The 11,541-nt window shown below is 39.3% G+C and overlaps 2 protein-coding genes across 4 annotated transcripts; one reads left to right on the top strand and one right to left on the bottom strand.

The window, feature by feature from the left end:
* Positions 1 to 520: 520 nt before the first annotated feature.
* On the bottom strand, positions 521 to 6,053 carry LOC105045030 (cytochrome c oxidase subunit 5C). 3 transcript variants are annotated; one of them, XM_010923190.4, is made up of 3 exons: positions 5,897 to 6,007; positions 1,236 to 1,279; positions 521 to 1,000 (listed from the first exon to the last, which is right to left on the bottom strand). In XM_010923190.4, the coding sequence occupies exon 3, from the start codon at positions 969 to 971 to the stop codon at positions 780 to 782; it is 192 nt and encodes a 63-aa protein (XP_010921492.1). In that variant the 5' UTR covers positions 972 to 1,000; positions 1,236 to 1,279; positions 5,897 to 6,007; the 3' UTR covers positions 521 to 779. The 3 variants fall into 3 exon arrangements, with proteins under 3 accessions (XP_010921492.1, XP_073113754.1, XP_010921491.1); XM_073257653.1 differs by lacking the exon at positions 5,897 to 6,007 and adding an exon at positions 1,420 to 1,510; XM_010923189.2 differs by lacking the exon at positions 1,236 to 1,279 and having other exon boundaries at positions 5,897 to 6,053.
* A 1,037-nt stretch (positions 6,054 to 7,090) lies between these two features.
* On the top strand, positions 7,091 to 10,598 carry LOC105045029 (protein trichome birefringence-like 6). Its single transcript, XM_010923188.4, has 5 exons — positions 7,091 to 8,044; positions 8,163 to 8,355; positions 8,430 to 8,620; positions 9,726 to 9,884; positions 9,986 to 10,598. Exons 1-5 carry the CDS (start codon positions 7,182 to 7,184, stop codon positions 10,317 to 10,319), a joined length of 1,740 nt encoding a protein of 579 aa, XP_010921490.2. The 5' UTR covers positions 7,091 to 7,181; the 3' UTR covers positions 10,320 to 10,598.
* The last annotated feature ends 943 nt before the right edge of the window (positions 10,599 to 11,541 follow it).

Genomic DNA, 11,541 nt, shown 5'->3' with positions numbered 1-11,541 from the left:
CTTAATAAGGGGAATGCGAAATATTAGTAATAGTTCCGTAGGATATTCCAAGTTGAATCTGAGGAGTATGTTGTTTAGATAGACCAACAGAGTTAATGAAAGAGAAATGGGCCATATCAGATATCACCAGCTTGGGGACCTAACTTGGAAGTCCGTTACATGATGAACATGGTGGTACCAATCAGTTAATAGGTAACAAAGATACAGAAGAAAATGCTAAACTAAGACAGGAAGATACACTCAGATATGAACAAAGCATGCAAGGTAGAGGACTTGTTAATGCACCAAGGCAAAAGCTTGAGACAGGCGTTTAGCTTAGGAAATTTCAAAACTATGGTAATGATATTGATGCATGCTAGTCCATCTCCAGATCTAGGTAGATGCCCTTCCCGAAAACATATCAAAAAACAAAAATAAAGAAACACCAAAGAGAAACAAACTACTGGTATATGTAAATTGAGTACACAGGCACATAAAAAAGTGGCACAATGCCGAATATCAGAATAAAGTGCGGGGAGTGTGGCTGCAAGTTCATCCCATTTTCCTACGTAAAATAAGATGTTACACCTGATTCCAAAATATAGGGATGGTAATACACAACTACAGAAGATTTCTGAAAGACATGAATAGTGTTTTGCATCAGAAAAGACACGCTGTCAACTCTCAGTAACTGAGCTTATTAACATGAACTGATAGCAGTGCAAGCTAACTCAAACCATGTTCTTACATTGTTCAAGATACCAAAGCAAGAATCACTGCACACAGAACAACTGAAGCAGCTACTCTTCAACGACAACACTGATCTCACCCTTCTCTAGCATGTCATAAAATGCTCTTGTCTTCCTCTGCTCGTTCCAGTGATGCATCTTCCACAGACTTCCAGCAAAGAGACCCAGTGTAATGCCTATGCAGATCTCCTTGACCACACTGGGTCCTCTCAAGGTGGCGTGCGCAATTTTATGTGCAGCCATTTCAGCTGGAATGCCACAAGCAGCAAAATCTAATATGTAAATAAAGCACGAGAAGGGTTAGTACAGCAGATCCATATGAAATGACATTTCCCCAACTAATTATTAAAAATATTACCAACACAAGTTGTTCTGGGAGACAGAAGAAAATTACCACAGACACCAATTCAATCCAGATAGAACTCAAGCTACTTTTCACCTTTCATGATTTCATATTTTATAACATTCATAAAATATCGAGAACTAAACTTAGCAGGTTTTGCATACCCAAAACAAGAAGGTCACTTTTACTGGTTCCAGCCTGCAAGCAGCTGATGCAGGAAAGGAATCAGGAAGCAGCATTTAAAGAGTATAGCATGCAGTCAAACATCAGATGCTCCATTATAAAAAAAAAAAAAAAAAAAAAAAAAAAAATGAAGTGCATCGGTACAAGGTAAACAGCACAAATCACCTAGCACATAATTATGATGAGCGAGCTCTTAAGTCTGTTCTTCCAATACGTAGTCATGCATTATCATTGGATGGTCGCACTTTTAGCAATCAACCAGCAAGCCACATTCATACAAATAGGGACACTTTGTTATCTCTGTCTACAAAGCCTGGATGGATGGCCTAAACTGGAATACATGGATAGCGCATTTAACAGTTAACACATCCCAGGCTACAAAATAATCCAATAACCCTTATATCATTTTTAATCAAACTAAAACCAATCAATGGAAAAGGTCCTTCTCATCTTTATACCTATCAATCAGATAGGAGAGAGAAAGCTCTACCACCTCCAAAATTTTGAGAAAAATGCTAGAAAATTCATAAAAACATCCCATTAAGAACCCCTAAAAAATCATAGAAAAATCTTGTTAAAAACCACCCTAGAAAAATCATAGAAAAATCCTGTTAGTTTTGTTTTTTTTAAAAAGTTCAAAACTGACTGGACTTAGCTTAGAAAACATAGAAAAATCCTCTTAACAACCCCTTTATTCTGTATTTGTTTCAAGTTGGAAACAGACTGAACTTTTCATTGCTGATTAATTACAAAGTTTTGAAAGGAAAATTACTTGAACACACCCCCCCCCACTTTGAGTTAGGATCAATTTCCACTTAGTACCTCTAGAGTTTTGAAAGTTACAATCTGGTCCATGAAGTTACTTAAGTGGTTCAATGTGGTCCCAAGCCCTATTCAGTGCTCAACGGCTAATGCCATTAACATGTCATCATAAAGGACACTTTACCTTTGACTTTATTTTGTATTTTTGGGCTTTCTTTAGTTTCTTTACTATGACTGATTTTGTTGCCATGCTCTGGCACCGTGCTGCACTTCCTGCTACTGCCCCCCAAACTCCGGGAGCCCAAGAACAGCCAAACCCTACACCCTCTAGTGCGAAACAGGGGTTTGCCCCTGTTTTGCTTTTTTTTTTTGGTATTATCGCACGAAGTCGGTGAAGTCCGACTTCAACCGAAATTAAAAAAAATAAAATATGCTAGGTTGCCGACTTCGTGCGATAAAATCCAAAAAAAGAACGCGAAACAGGGACGGACCCCTATTTCGCACTGAAAGAGGGCGTAGGCCCTCTCCAGCATCGCCGCCCCCACGCCTCTCGACACAGGCTTGGACGGCCTCTGCCAACCTCTCTCTTCATCTCCCTCTCCTTCTCTCCCCCCTCCTCTCTCTTCCTTTCTTTCTTCTCCTTCTCTCCAAGATGATTGTTGTGCCTTTTTGTATGGCGGAATAGGACCGGCTTTCCATCAGTACGGCTCGGGTCTACAAGGTTTGTCCATGTTTCACATTTCTTTTGGATTTTACCATGTGAAGTCGGCAAAATCCGACTTCAACCAAAATTAAAAAAAAAAAAATATGGTGAAGTCGGTAACTCAATTGCCGACTTCACGCGATAAAACCAAAAAAAGAAGCAAAACAAGGGTGAACCCTTATTTCGCTTCACCCTTGTTTCGCACTGAAGAACACCCCTGTTTCGCACTGGAGAAGGGCTAGGCCCTCCTTCGGCCTCGGTCGCCTTCACGCCTCTCGATGCAGGCTTGGACGGCCTCTGTCGGCCTCCAATGGCTGCTCTCTTCATCTCCCTCTCCTCTCTCCCCTCCTCTCTCTTCCTCTCTTTCTTCTCTTTCCCTCTGGGACGGTCACTATGCCGTTCTATATGCCGGAATCGGACCAGCTTTTCGCTTGTACGGTTCGACACAACCTAAACCATCCGATTCGGGATGGTTTGACGAATGGTGCTAGCTTCTACTATGGGCTCATGCCTCTATGCTTGACATACTTCCACTTTGACTAGGCAGGGTGAAAATTTGTAGATGTGCCCATCTTCTCAATGTGAGAGCCCTCCTTCCTCCACTATGCGATAATGGAGTGACACACAGCATTCATGGACATCTAGATCGTGATGATGCTCATGGACATGATGCTGGGAGCAGGGTTCCCATGGAATTGGACCAATGGAAGGTGATGCACCTCAAGGTGCTCCTCTGTTACACCACCTCAAAGGTCAAGATGTGCTAGTTCAAGGTTTTTGGCCTCAACCCCATCCACGCTATCAACACTAAGGAGGATGGAAGTTGGACTTTAGTCCTTGTAGCCCTCAATGTGTTGTCAATGGAGCATGCCCTCAACTGGATTGAGTTGGCCTATAGTTGTGTGGAGATGGTGCCAATCTACCTTATGAGTGATGCATCATCACTTGTTGTCAATAGGGAACCTGGACTTCAACATCATCCACCCTGGGGTAAATGGAGAGGAAGAACCACTACGCCTACATCAGGGTGGGGACCCAAGATGTCTGAAGTGGTCATGTTGGACTTTGATAAAGCCAACTAGGGCACCATTGTGCCATGATGCAGTCCCTTGGTTGGCTTTGCCGAAATCCAGCTTGACCACTCTAGAGATCTTACGCTTGGGGTCCCCATCCTGAGGTAGGTTGTAGTAGTTCTTCCTCCCTATACAGGCTGAGTGGATGGCTCTGAACTTCATGTTCTCTATTGACAGCAGGGTTCACGAAGCTGCATCACTCGTGAGGTTGACCAGCACTATCTTGACACAGTTATAGACTAGCTCCCTCTAGTTGAGGGCGTGCTCCATCGATAGCAATTTGTGGGCCATTGACTAGGTACGGCTTCCATACTTCTCCTAGGCATTGACGACATAGATGCGGTTAAGGCCTGATACATTGATCTAGTGGATCTCAACCTTCAAAGGTAGTGTAGTGGAGTAGCACCACAAGGTGCGTCACCTTTCCCCGATCTCATCCCATGGGGCCTCACCGCTTAGCACGATGTCCATGGTTTCTTCATGATCTACATGTTTAGGAACATCATATGTTGCTCTATCACCATAAAGTGAAGGAGGGCTCTCATACCAAGAAGATGGGCACGTTTGCCAGCTTGCGCCTTGGCTGGTCAAAACGAAGTAGGCCAACAAGGGCGGCATGGGCCTGTGGCGAAAACTTGCACCCCATGCGCCACCACTTTTGGGCAACATCACTGGCTCCTAGGAAGCCACCAAAGATGCTCAAGTATATTTAGATAGGAGTGGAGAAAGGAGTTTAAAGCCTCTTTTGGTTTTTCTCCAATTTCAAAATTTTAAATAGTAAAATAATCAGCAAAGAAGACTCCAATTTGTTGCAAATTTATTTTTTTTAAAAAAATGTAGGGGTTGTTAACTAGATTTTCTATGTTTTTTAAGCTAAGAAGAGTCCAATCAATATTGAACTTGAAACAAAAGCAAAACTAACAGGACTTTTCAATAATTTTTCTAGGGGTGGTTGTTAATAGGATTTTTCTATGATTTTTTTAGAGATTCTTAATGGGATTTTTCAATGACTTTTCTATCATTCTTCCTGAATTCTAGAGGTAAAGCTTTCTCCATCCTCTCTGTTTAATAGGTATAAAGATGCTCACCTATTTATTTGATAATAAACTGTATGTATATCCATTCCATTATGTTCTCCTCTTTGTGCCAGTTTAAATCTACCAAAGCAATCAAATAGCATTGGTTTTTGTTCCATTGGGCAAAATGTTTTTATTTCTTGCTCAGCTGAATTCTTATTAGTCATCTTCATAGAGCTAAGTAATCTCTTTGTAGTTTTAGAATAGATTAAAACTTGAATTTACCTCCCTTCTTAGAAATGAATATGTGAGCTATAAACTTTTGAAAGCAATCATATTATCAGTCTTCTCCTATCTAAAATAACCCCCAGTGAGCTATTCTAGGAAGCCACAACATTGTGGTCTAGACAGGCAAACATCTAGGCTCCTACTATGTACTCAACTCTAATCTGATGATGACATTATTGGCCTCCGAATCATCCTTATCTCGGAGAGATTATCAGTTCTTCAAACTATCTTTTACTCAAAATCAAAGTCAGAGGTTTCAGATATACACCATTAACAATATATCAAACATGCAAATGTCTATATAAAACACCTGGAAATTATTCGAGCAGGCCAAAACAAAAATAGTAGCTTGACCCCCTTTCAGATTCAAATTTTTATCAAACCAACACCAAAACAGGTCACTTTCCAACTGCATCTCAACCTGTTTTTTTTCATATTTAAACTTCATCAGCGTCTCTGCTCAAAAAGATTACAAGCCGATCATAAAAAGACTCTTTTATACATCTCAAAAACAGAGAAAAATGGAATAACCCCATTTCAGATCCCAACCCAAAGAGCCAACTTTGAGAAAAAGATGGAGACAGAAGAAGAAAAATTACAAAGAAAGAAGGAGTGGATTCAGTGCAACATTTGAAGATAAACAGATCCAATCAGAATCCCCCACACAAGGAAACAAAAGGAAAACAAAATGTTGATCGATTAAGGAAAAATTTAAGGGCCGAACAAACTGGAAATCAAAAAGAGCGGGCGATCTAATTATAAAAAGAAATAGAGAATATTTAGCAGGAAAACAAGCTCACCGGATACTCGGGAAGGAGCGGGGAAGAACACGATGCCCTTGCCCTCCACGCAGCCGAAGAAGGTACGAGTGCGAGACAGGAGTCTTCTAGTGGTCGACATAAAATCATCAAAAGACCTCGAAGGATCGCGGTCTCATAAACTTATCTCTACCGTCCAATTAGTGTGCCACTTGATCACAAGGAAACTTGGTTGGACTAAAATTGACGGTTCAGATAAAATATTTCACATGATCCTTGGTAACCTCGCATCACAACCGTTGAGAAATAACAGCACATTAATTCAGCTATTCCTTGGGTCCGCGCTCCTTGGATTTGCTGGAAGTTCTACCAAGCCTAATCGGACCTCTGCGGGGGTGACGATCTGTGGCCCCATAAATTCTTTGCACGCTGTCCACGGTGGAAAAAAAATGCATTATTTTATCAGATTATACCACGTATTGAATTAACAGGGAGAAGGCACTCGATGATGCTGAATTTTTTTTTTCAATTTATTTTGATCAAAATATTATAAAAATTAATAAAATATTAAATAATATATATTACGATATTTTTTTACCTCTTATAAATAATTATCAAGATGTCAAAAATATTAATAAAATATTATAATAATATTATAATATCTTATTATAATTTTATAATATTTTATTATATTTTATAAATAATTATTATATTATTATAAAAATTAACACATCATCGTAATAATATTATGATAATTTATTTACATTCTACAATAATTTATTACATTCTATAAATAATTATTAGAATATTATAAAAATTAATAGAATATTATTATAATATTATAATATTTTATTATATTTTATAAACAATTAATAATATTAAAAAATATTTAATAAAAAAATATTTAAATAAAAAAATAAATTATGTTAAATGTCTATCCTTTTATCAGTTATGATATCTGATGCAATCTGATCACGACGTGGTATATTTTTTCTCCATCGGACACAATGGGCAGAGAATTAGTATGGCTCCAACGTCACCACCGATTAATGTAAATCTGACCCGGTCCAATTAATATGGGCCAGCATTTCAAATTGGAGCCGAGTTGAGGCCACTTTTGACAATCAGTGCTAATGTTCTTACGTGACAAACCACATCCCGCTAATTGAGACCACTTGCTCCACGTCACCTGTACCATGTTTGTCCCCGCTCTTCTTCTCCTTCTTCACTGACCTTTGTCACACAAAGCATGCGTCCTCCGGTCTGAAAAGGGCTTTGAGACGCGGTCTCTCTCCTTTTAGAGGCCTTATTCCCATGAGCAGCAGCAATGCAGAGGCTAAGGAGTTTCTCCATCAAGACCACGAGGATCCTGGTTTTCTCATTCACCATCCCCTCCTCTCTCCTCTTCTGCTTCCTTTTCTCTTTCTGGGTCCTCAACACCACCCCCTCTGGCTTGACAGAATCTTATCCCCATCTCAGTGGAGACCCCGGAACCATAAAAGCTAAGGCCTTTGCTGATTCCGGCGTCACTCTCTTTGTTAATGGGTCTAAAGATGGTATTTTGGGAGGAACCCCGTTCAAGGAAGCTGGCAATTTCTCTGTGGAAGCTCTGGATTTAGGAAAGGAGGGAGAAAGCGGGATTTTGGTGGATGCCCCAGTGGGAGAAGCTGGTGGTTCTTCTGGAGAAGCACTAGATTCAATTGACGACGGGAAAGTTGCCATTTTTAATGATGTCCATTGGAAAGGAATCATTAATTCCTCTGACGAAGCTCTACATTCGGTTAACGAGAGGAAGAACAGCGATCTGGCTGTTGTCGACCTAAGGAAAAGCTCTCAAGTTTCTCAGGAAGGCCTAGATTCAGGTGCTCCGAGGGCTGATGGAAAAAGCAACGAGTTTGATGCTCAAAGGGTAAAAAATGAGAAATTTTTGGCGAAAAATTTGATCAGAGATGCGAAATCTTATAATGCCTCTGGGGAAAAAACATCTTCAGTGGGGGAGACAATTGAGGGTGAGGGTGCAAACACCTGTGATGTTTCCCATGGAAGATGGGTTTTTGATGAGAGTTATCCTCTCTACACAAGCAGCTCTTGCCCCTTTATAGATGAAGGATTTAACTGTGAGGCTAATGGGAGAATGGATAAAGACTACATGAACTGGAGGTGGCAGCCATATAATTGCAACATCTCAAGGTACCTAGTCTCCCTTTGTTGCCTTCCTCTTAAATTTCCAAACATTAGCTTCTAAAATTTGATCTGTATAATTAGTACTTGATTGGTTTGGGATATTGGGTTGTTGGATTATATTTAGGTTAAACCCCATAGAAATGCTGGAGTTGATTAGAGGAAAGAGACTGGTATTTGTGGGAGATTCTATTAACAGGAACCAGTGGGAATCCATGCTTTGTTTGTTACAAGGTGCTCTATCAGATCCTAGGCGAGTTTATGAAGCTCATAGGCGAAGGATCACGAAAGATAGGGGAATTTATCAATTCAAATTTCCGGTATACCTATAAAACAAGTCTTTTAGGTTAATTAAGCTTTGCAGTGCACTGATTTTTTGAGAATGTTGTTGCAGGACTACCAATGCAGTGTTGAATACTACGTAACTCATTTCTTGGTTCATGAGAGTAAGGCAAGAGTACGACAAAGGCGGGTGAAAACCCTACGAATTGATACCATAGACAGGAGTTCGTCAAAATGGAGAGGAGCTGATATCCTTGTATTTAATACTGCCCATTGGTGGTCACACCACAAAACAAAAGCTGGGTGAGTGCATTTTTTGAGCTGTTATGCGGAATGTATCCAATGTAAACATGCTCTTGATTATTTTTTTTTATGCTTCTTGAAGGTTTGAACTTTTGATTTAATAGAATCAAGATGAAAAGGATAATTCTCTGACAATGGATTCGAGATTTCACTAAACAACACCAAAATTCATTGCTTGAATATTGATTTTTCCCCTGCTGATTGGGTAATCAGTTTCTTCTAGGAGAAGTCACTCGATGGCTTAAGTTTGCATGCAATATACTGCAGATCATTCTTAACTGGTATTACTGCAGTAACAAGAATTCTATTAGAATTCTATTACTCTGGTTACAAAATCTTTGAGTGTCATAACTGAATCTCAGATTAGGGTTGATTTGACTATGAATCCTTCTTCAGCTTTTGTTCTTACCGAAGGATTAATTGGAATGCACTAACATATTGGGAGATTCAATATCAGTGTTCATTTAGGCCTGATTCTCAGTTTTTACTTTTCCTGTTTCTACTTGTCAACCTTTGCCCCTCCACCTTTCCCAATCCTTGTTTGCATGTGTGTTATGTGTGCATACTATGATGCATAAAATTTCTTTCATGGGATTTAGGACTTGCATTCTGTTTAGTTGTGCTTAAAACTTAGTTGGTGTTTGGTTATAAGATAGCTTTTACTGGGTTTTGAGTAGAATTGGGGCCTCAGTTCAGTTACCTCCTATGGTGAACTGTTTGGAAAGCAGTGTAGTTGTTCAGAGAAAATTTTTGATGGCTTTACGTGTTGAAGAACCCCAACCATCAAATTAACCATTCTGCGAGTCATGTATGAATAGTAATTTTCACGAGGTGAAATCCTTGAAGTCTGACATTTCTGTTTTCTCTGAGATGACATTGTTTTCCTGTATAAGGTGATATATAAAAATATGGAAAAAGGATCCAACGTCAATTCACCCTAATATAGTTAGATCCTTTTATTCTGTAAGTATGAATAAGAGGAAGTATGACAAAGATGTATATTAAGGACACAACATCATGAGAACATATAAGTTGGCAGCATTTTATATCTGTTGTTTTCTGGAGCACTGAGGACATCTATCAACTTCTTTTACTTCCTCAACAGAGTAAATTACTACCAGGAAGGAGACCAGGTTCTTCCCCACCTTGATGTGTCCACTGCTTTCAGAAAAGCTTTGATGACTTGGGCATCCTGGGTTGACCAACATGTTGCTCCGGGGAAAACTCGAGTTTTCTTCAGAACTTCAGCACCATCACATTTCAGGTTAGCTATTTCTGTTGCTCAAGGCTAAAAACATTCAGTTCAGAAGGAAATTTAGGATCTTTTGCTCATGATGCTTTCACCACAATTCTTTGTTCCAACAGTGGTGGTGAATGGAATTCTGGGGGACACTGCAGAGAAAGTACCCAGCCCCTAAATGACACCTCTGGCAGACAAATTTCAGAAAAGAACATGATCTTGGAGCAGGTTGTAAAGCAAATGAAAACCCCAGTAACTATCCTGAACATAACTAACCTATCTGGACTTCGAATAGATGGTCATCCATCTATATATGGGAGAAAACCTGAGAGTGGATCCCCAACAGGCATTCAGGACTGCAGCCATTGGTGCCTTCCTGGAGTTCCAGATACATGGAATGAGCTGCTATATTTTCATCTACTATCTAGACAAATACCAGTGTCTACAAGTCAGCAATGATAGTCTGCCAACATTCGATTCCTCCTATGCCTTGAACTGTTCATGAATTCTTTTTATAGCACCCCACTTTATACAACAATTGCCTGTAATACTTGCTTATATATTGATTGGAACAGTTGGCATGGGACGGTGAAACTTACATAAGAAAGAGAAGCAAGAATTTTTTGGGGTCAGCCTGCTGTACCGTATATCTGCTCTGCTGTATTTCATGTACAAAATTAAGTTAATCAAATTGTTTTGTAATCTATGATTGTTGTAATCCCAATATTGTTTATTCAATGATTGACATTAGCCCACTTATTTATAATTTCTAATATAGCACCCTTAACTTCCTTTTGTTCAAGACCCTGTGCCAGAGAGAACAGTAGGTAGCACCTAACTAGTTGCTGGATTGGTATACATGGTTGTCAAAGATAAGGCTCGGAATGACTCAGAAATTTCATCACGATTAGATTAAAAACAGAGATTTGCTTTTTAGGTCAGGTTTGAGTAGTTCTTCCACAGAACTCAAGGCTCTTGAACATGCTTTTCCAATAGTCAGATCCAAGGCTAAAATCGCTATTCCACCATTGGGAAGATTTAGATTCAACCCTATAGGATACCTTGTAAGATATTTAGCACCTAAATTCTAAATTCCAATTATTTCACTTCAGTTTACAGATAGTTGTTAAGCCTTCAGCTTAATGGAGAACCCTTTCCACACTGTTTGTCCTGCTTGACTGCCGCTTAACAAATTAGGAGCTTGTGCCCAGTGACAACTTCAATCCTCAGATTAATGAATCTGAGCACCTAACATGATAGTCAAAAAGAAATCTAAAATCTCTCTTCATAACTGGTTTCAAATGAGAGGAGATGAGTAAAAAATAATAGCAATTTTCAGAGTCATTCAGTCACATCTAATGGTAGCGATATAGCCTTAAGGCAGCTTCAAATGGTGGTCTTCTGATGGATATGCGGGCTAAAAAAAGTCTTTCAGTTGCCATTGAAAGAATTGTTATAAACACAACAATTTTCTATGGGGATAAAAAACCACCCAAAGCTTTCAACAATACATACCGCATACGACCAAGTCAAGTCATTGAAGTACAATGTTACGATCTAGGATTTCATTCAAAAAAACTAGTTAGACCGTTTTATTTGGGTTTATTAGCTTTGTATAAGTACCCAAACTTTTTTAATGAATAATCGATTTACGACTAAACATATATCCATTCAAATGAAA

The sequence above is a fragment of the Elaeis guineensis genome, chromosome 5 (genome assembly GCF_000442705.2).
Source record: "Elaeis guineensis isolate ETL-2024a chromosome 5, EG11, whole genome shotgun sequence".
Lineage (NCBI taxonomy): Eukaryota > Viridiplantae > Streptophyta > Magnoliopsida > Arecales > Arecaceae > Elaeis > Elaeis guineensis.
This window is presented reverse-complemented; position numbering and strand designations above follow the sequence as displayed.

Bases quoted from the DNA above. Each gene is read 5' to 3' on its own strand.
- LOC105045029 (XM_010923188.4), top strand. From the start codon at position 7,182: ATGCAGAGGCTAAGGAGTTTCTCCATCAAGACCACGAGGATCCTGGTT. The intron at 8,045-8,162 runs GTACCTAGTCTC...GATTATATTTAG, and splicing joins TATAATTGCAACATCTCAAG to GTTAAACCCCATAGAAATGC. The intron at 8,356-8,429 runs GTATACCTATAA...ATGTTGTTGCAG, and splicing joins TTTATCAATTCAAATTTCCG to GACTACCAATGCAGTGTTGA.
- LOC105045030 (XM_010923189.2), bottom strand. From the start codon at position 5,996: ATGTCGACCACTAGAAGACTCCTGTCTCGCACTCGTACCTTCTTCGGC. The intron at 1,001-5,896 runs GTGAGCTTGTTT...TTTACATATTAG, and splicing joins CGCTCCTTCCCGAGTATCCG to ATTTTGCTGCTTGTGGCATT.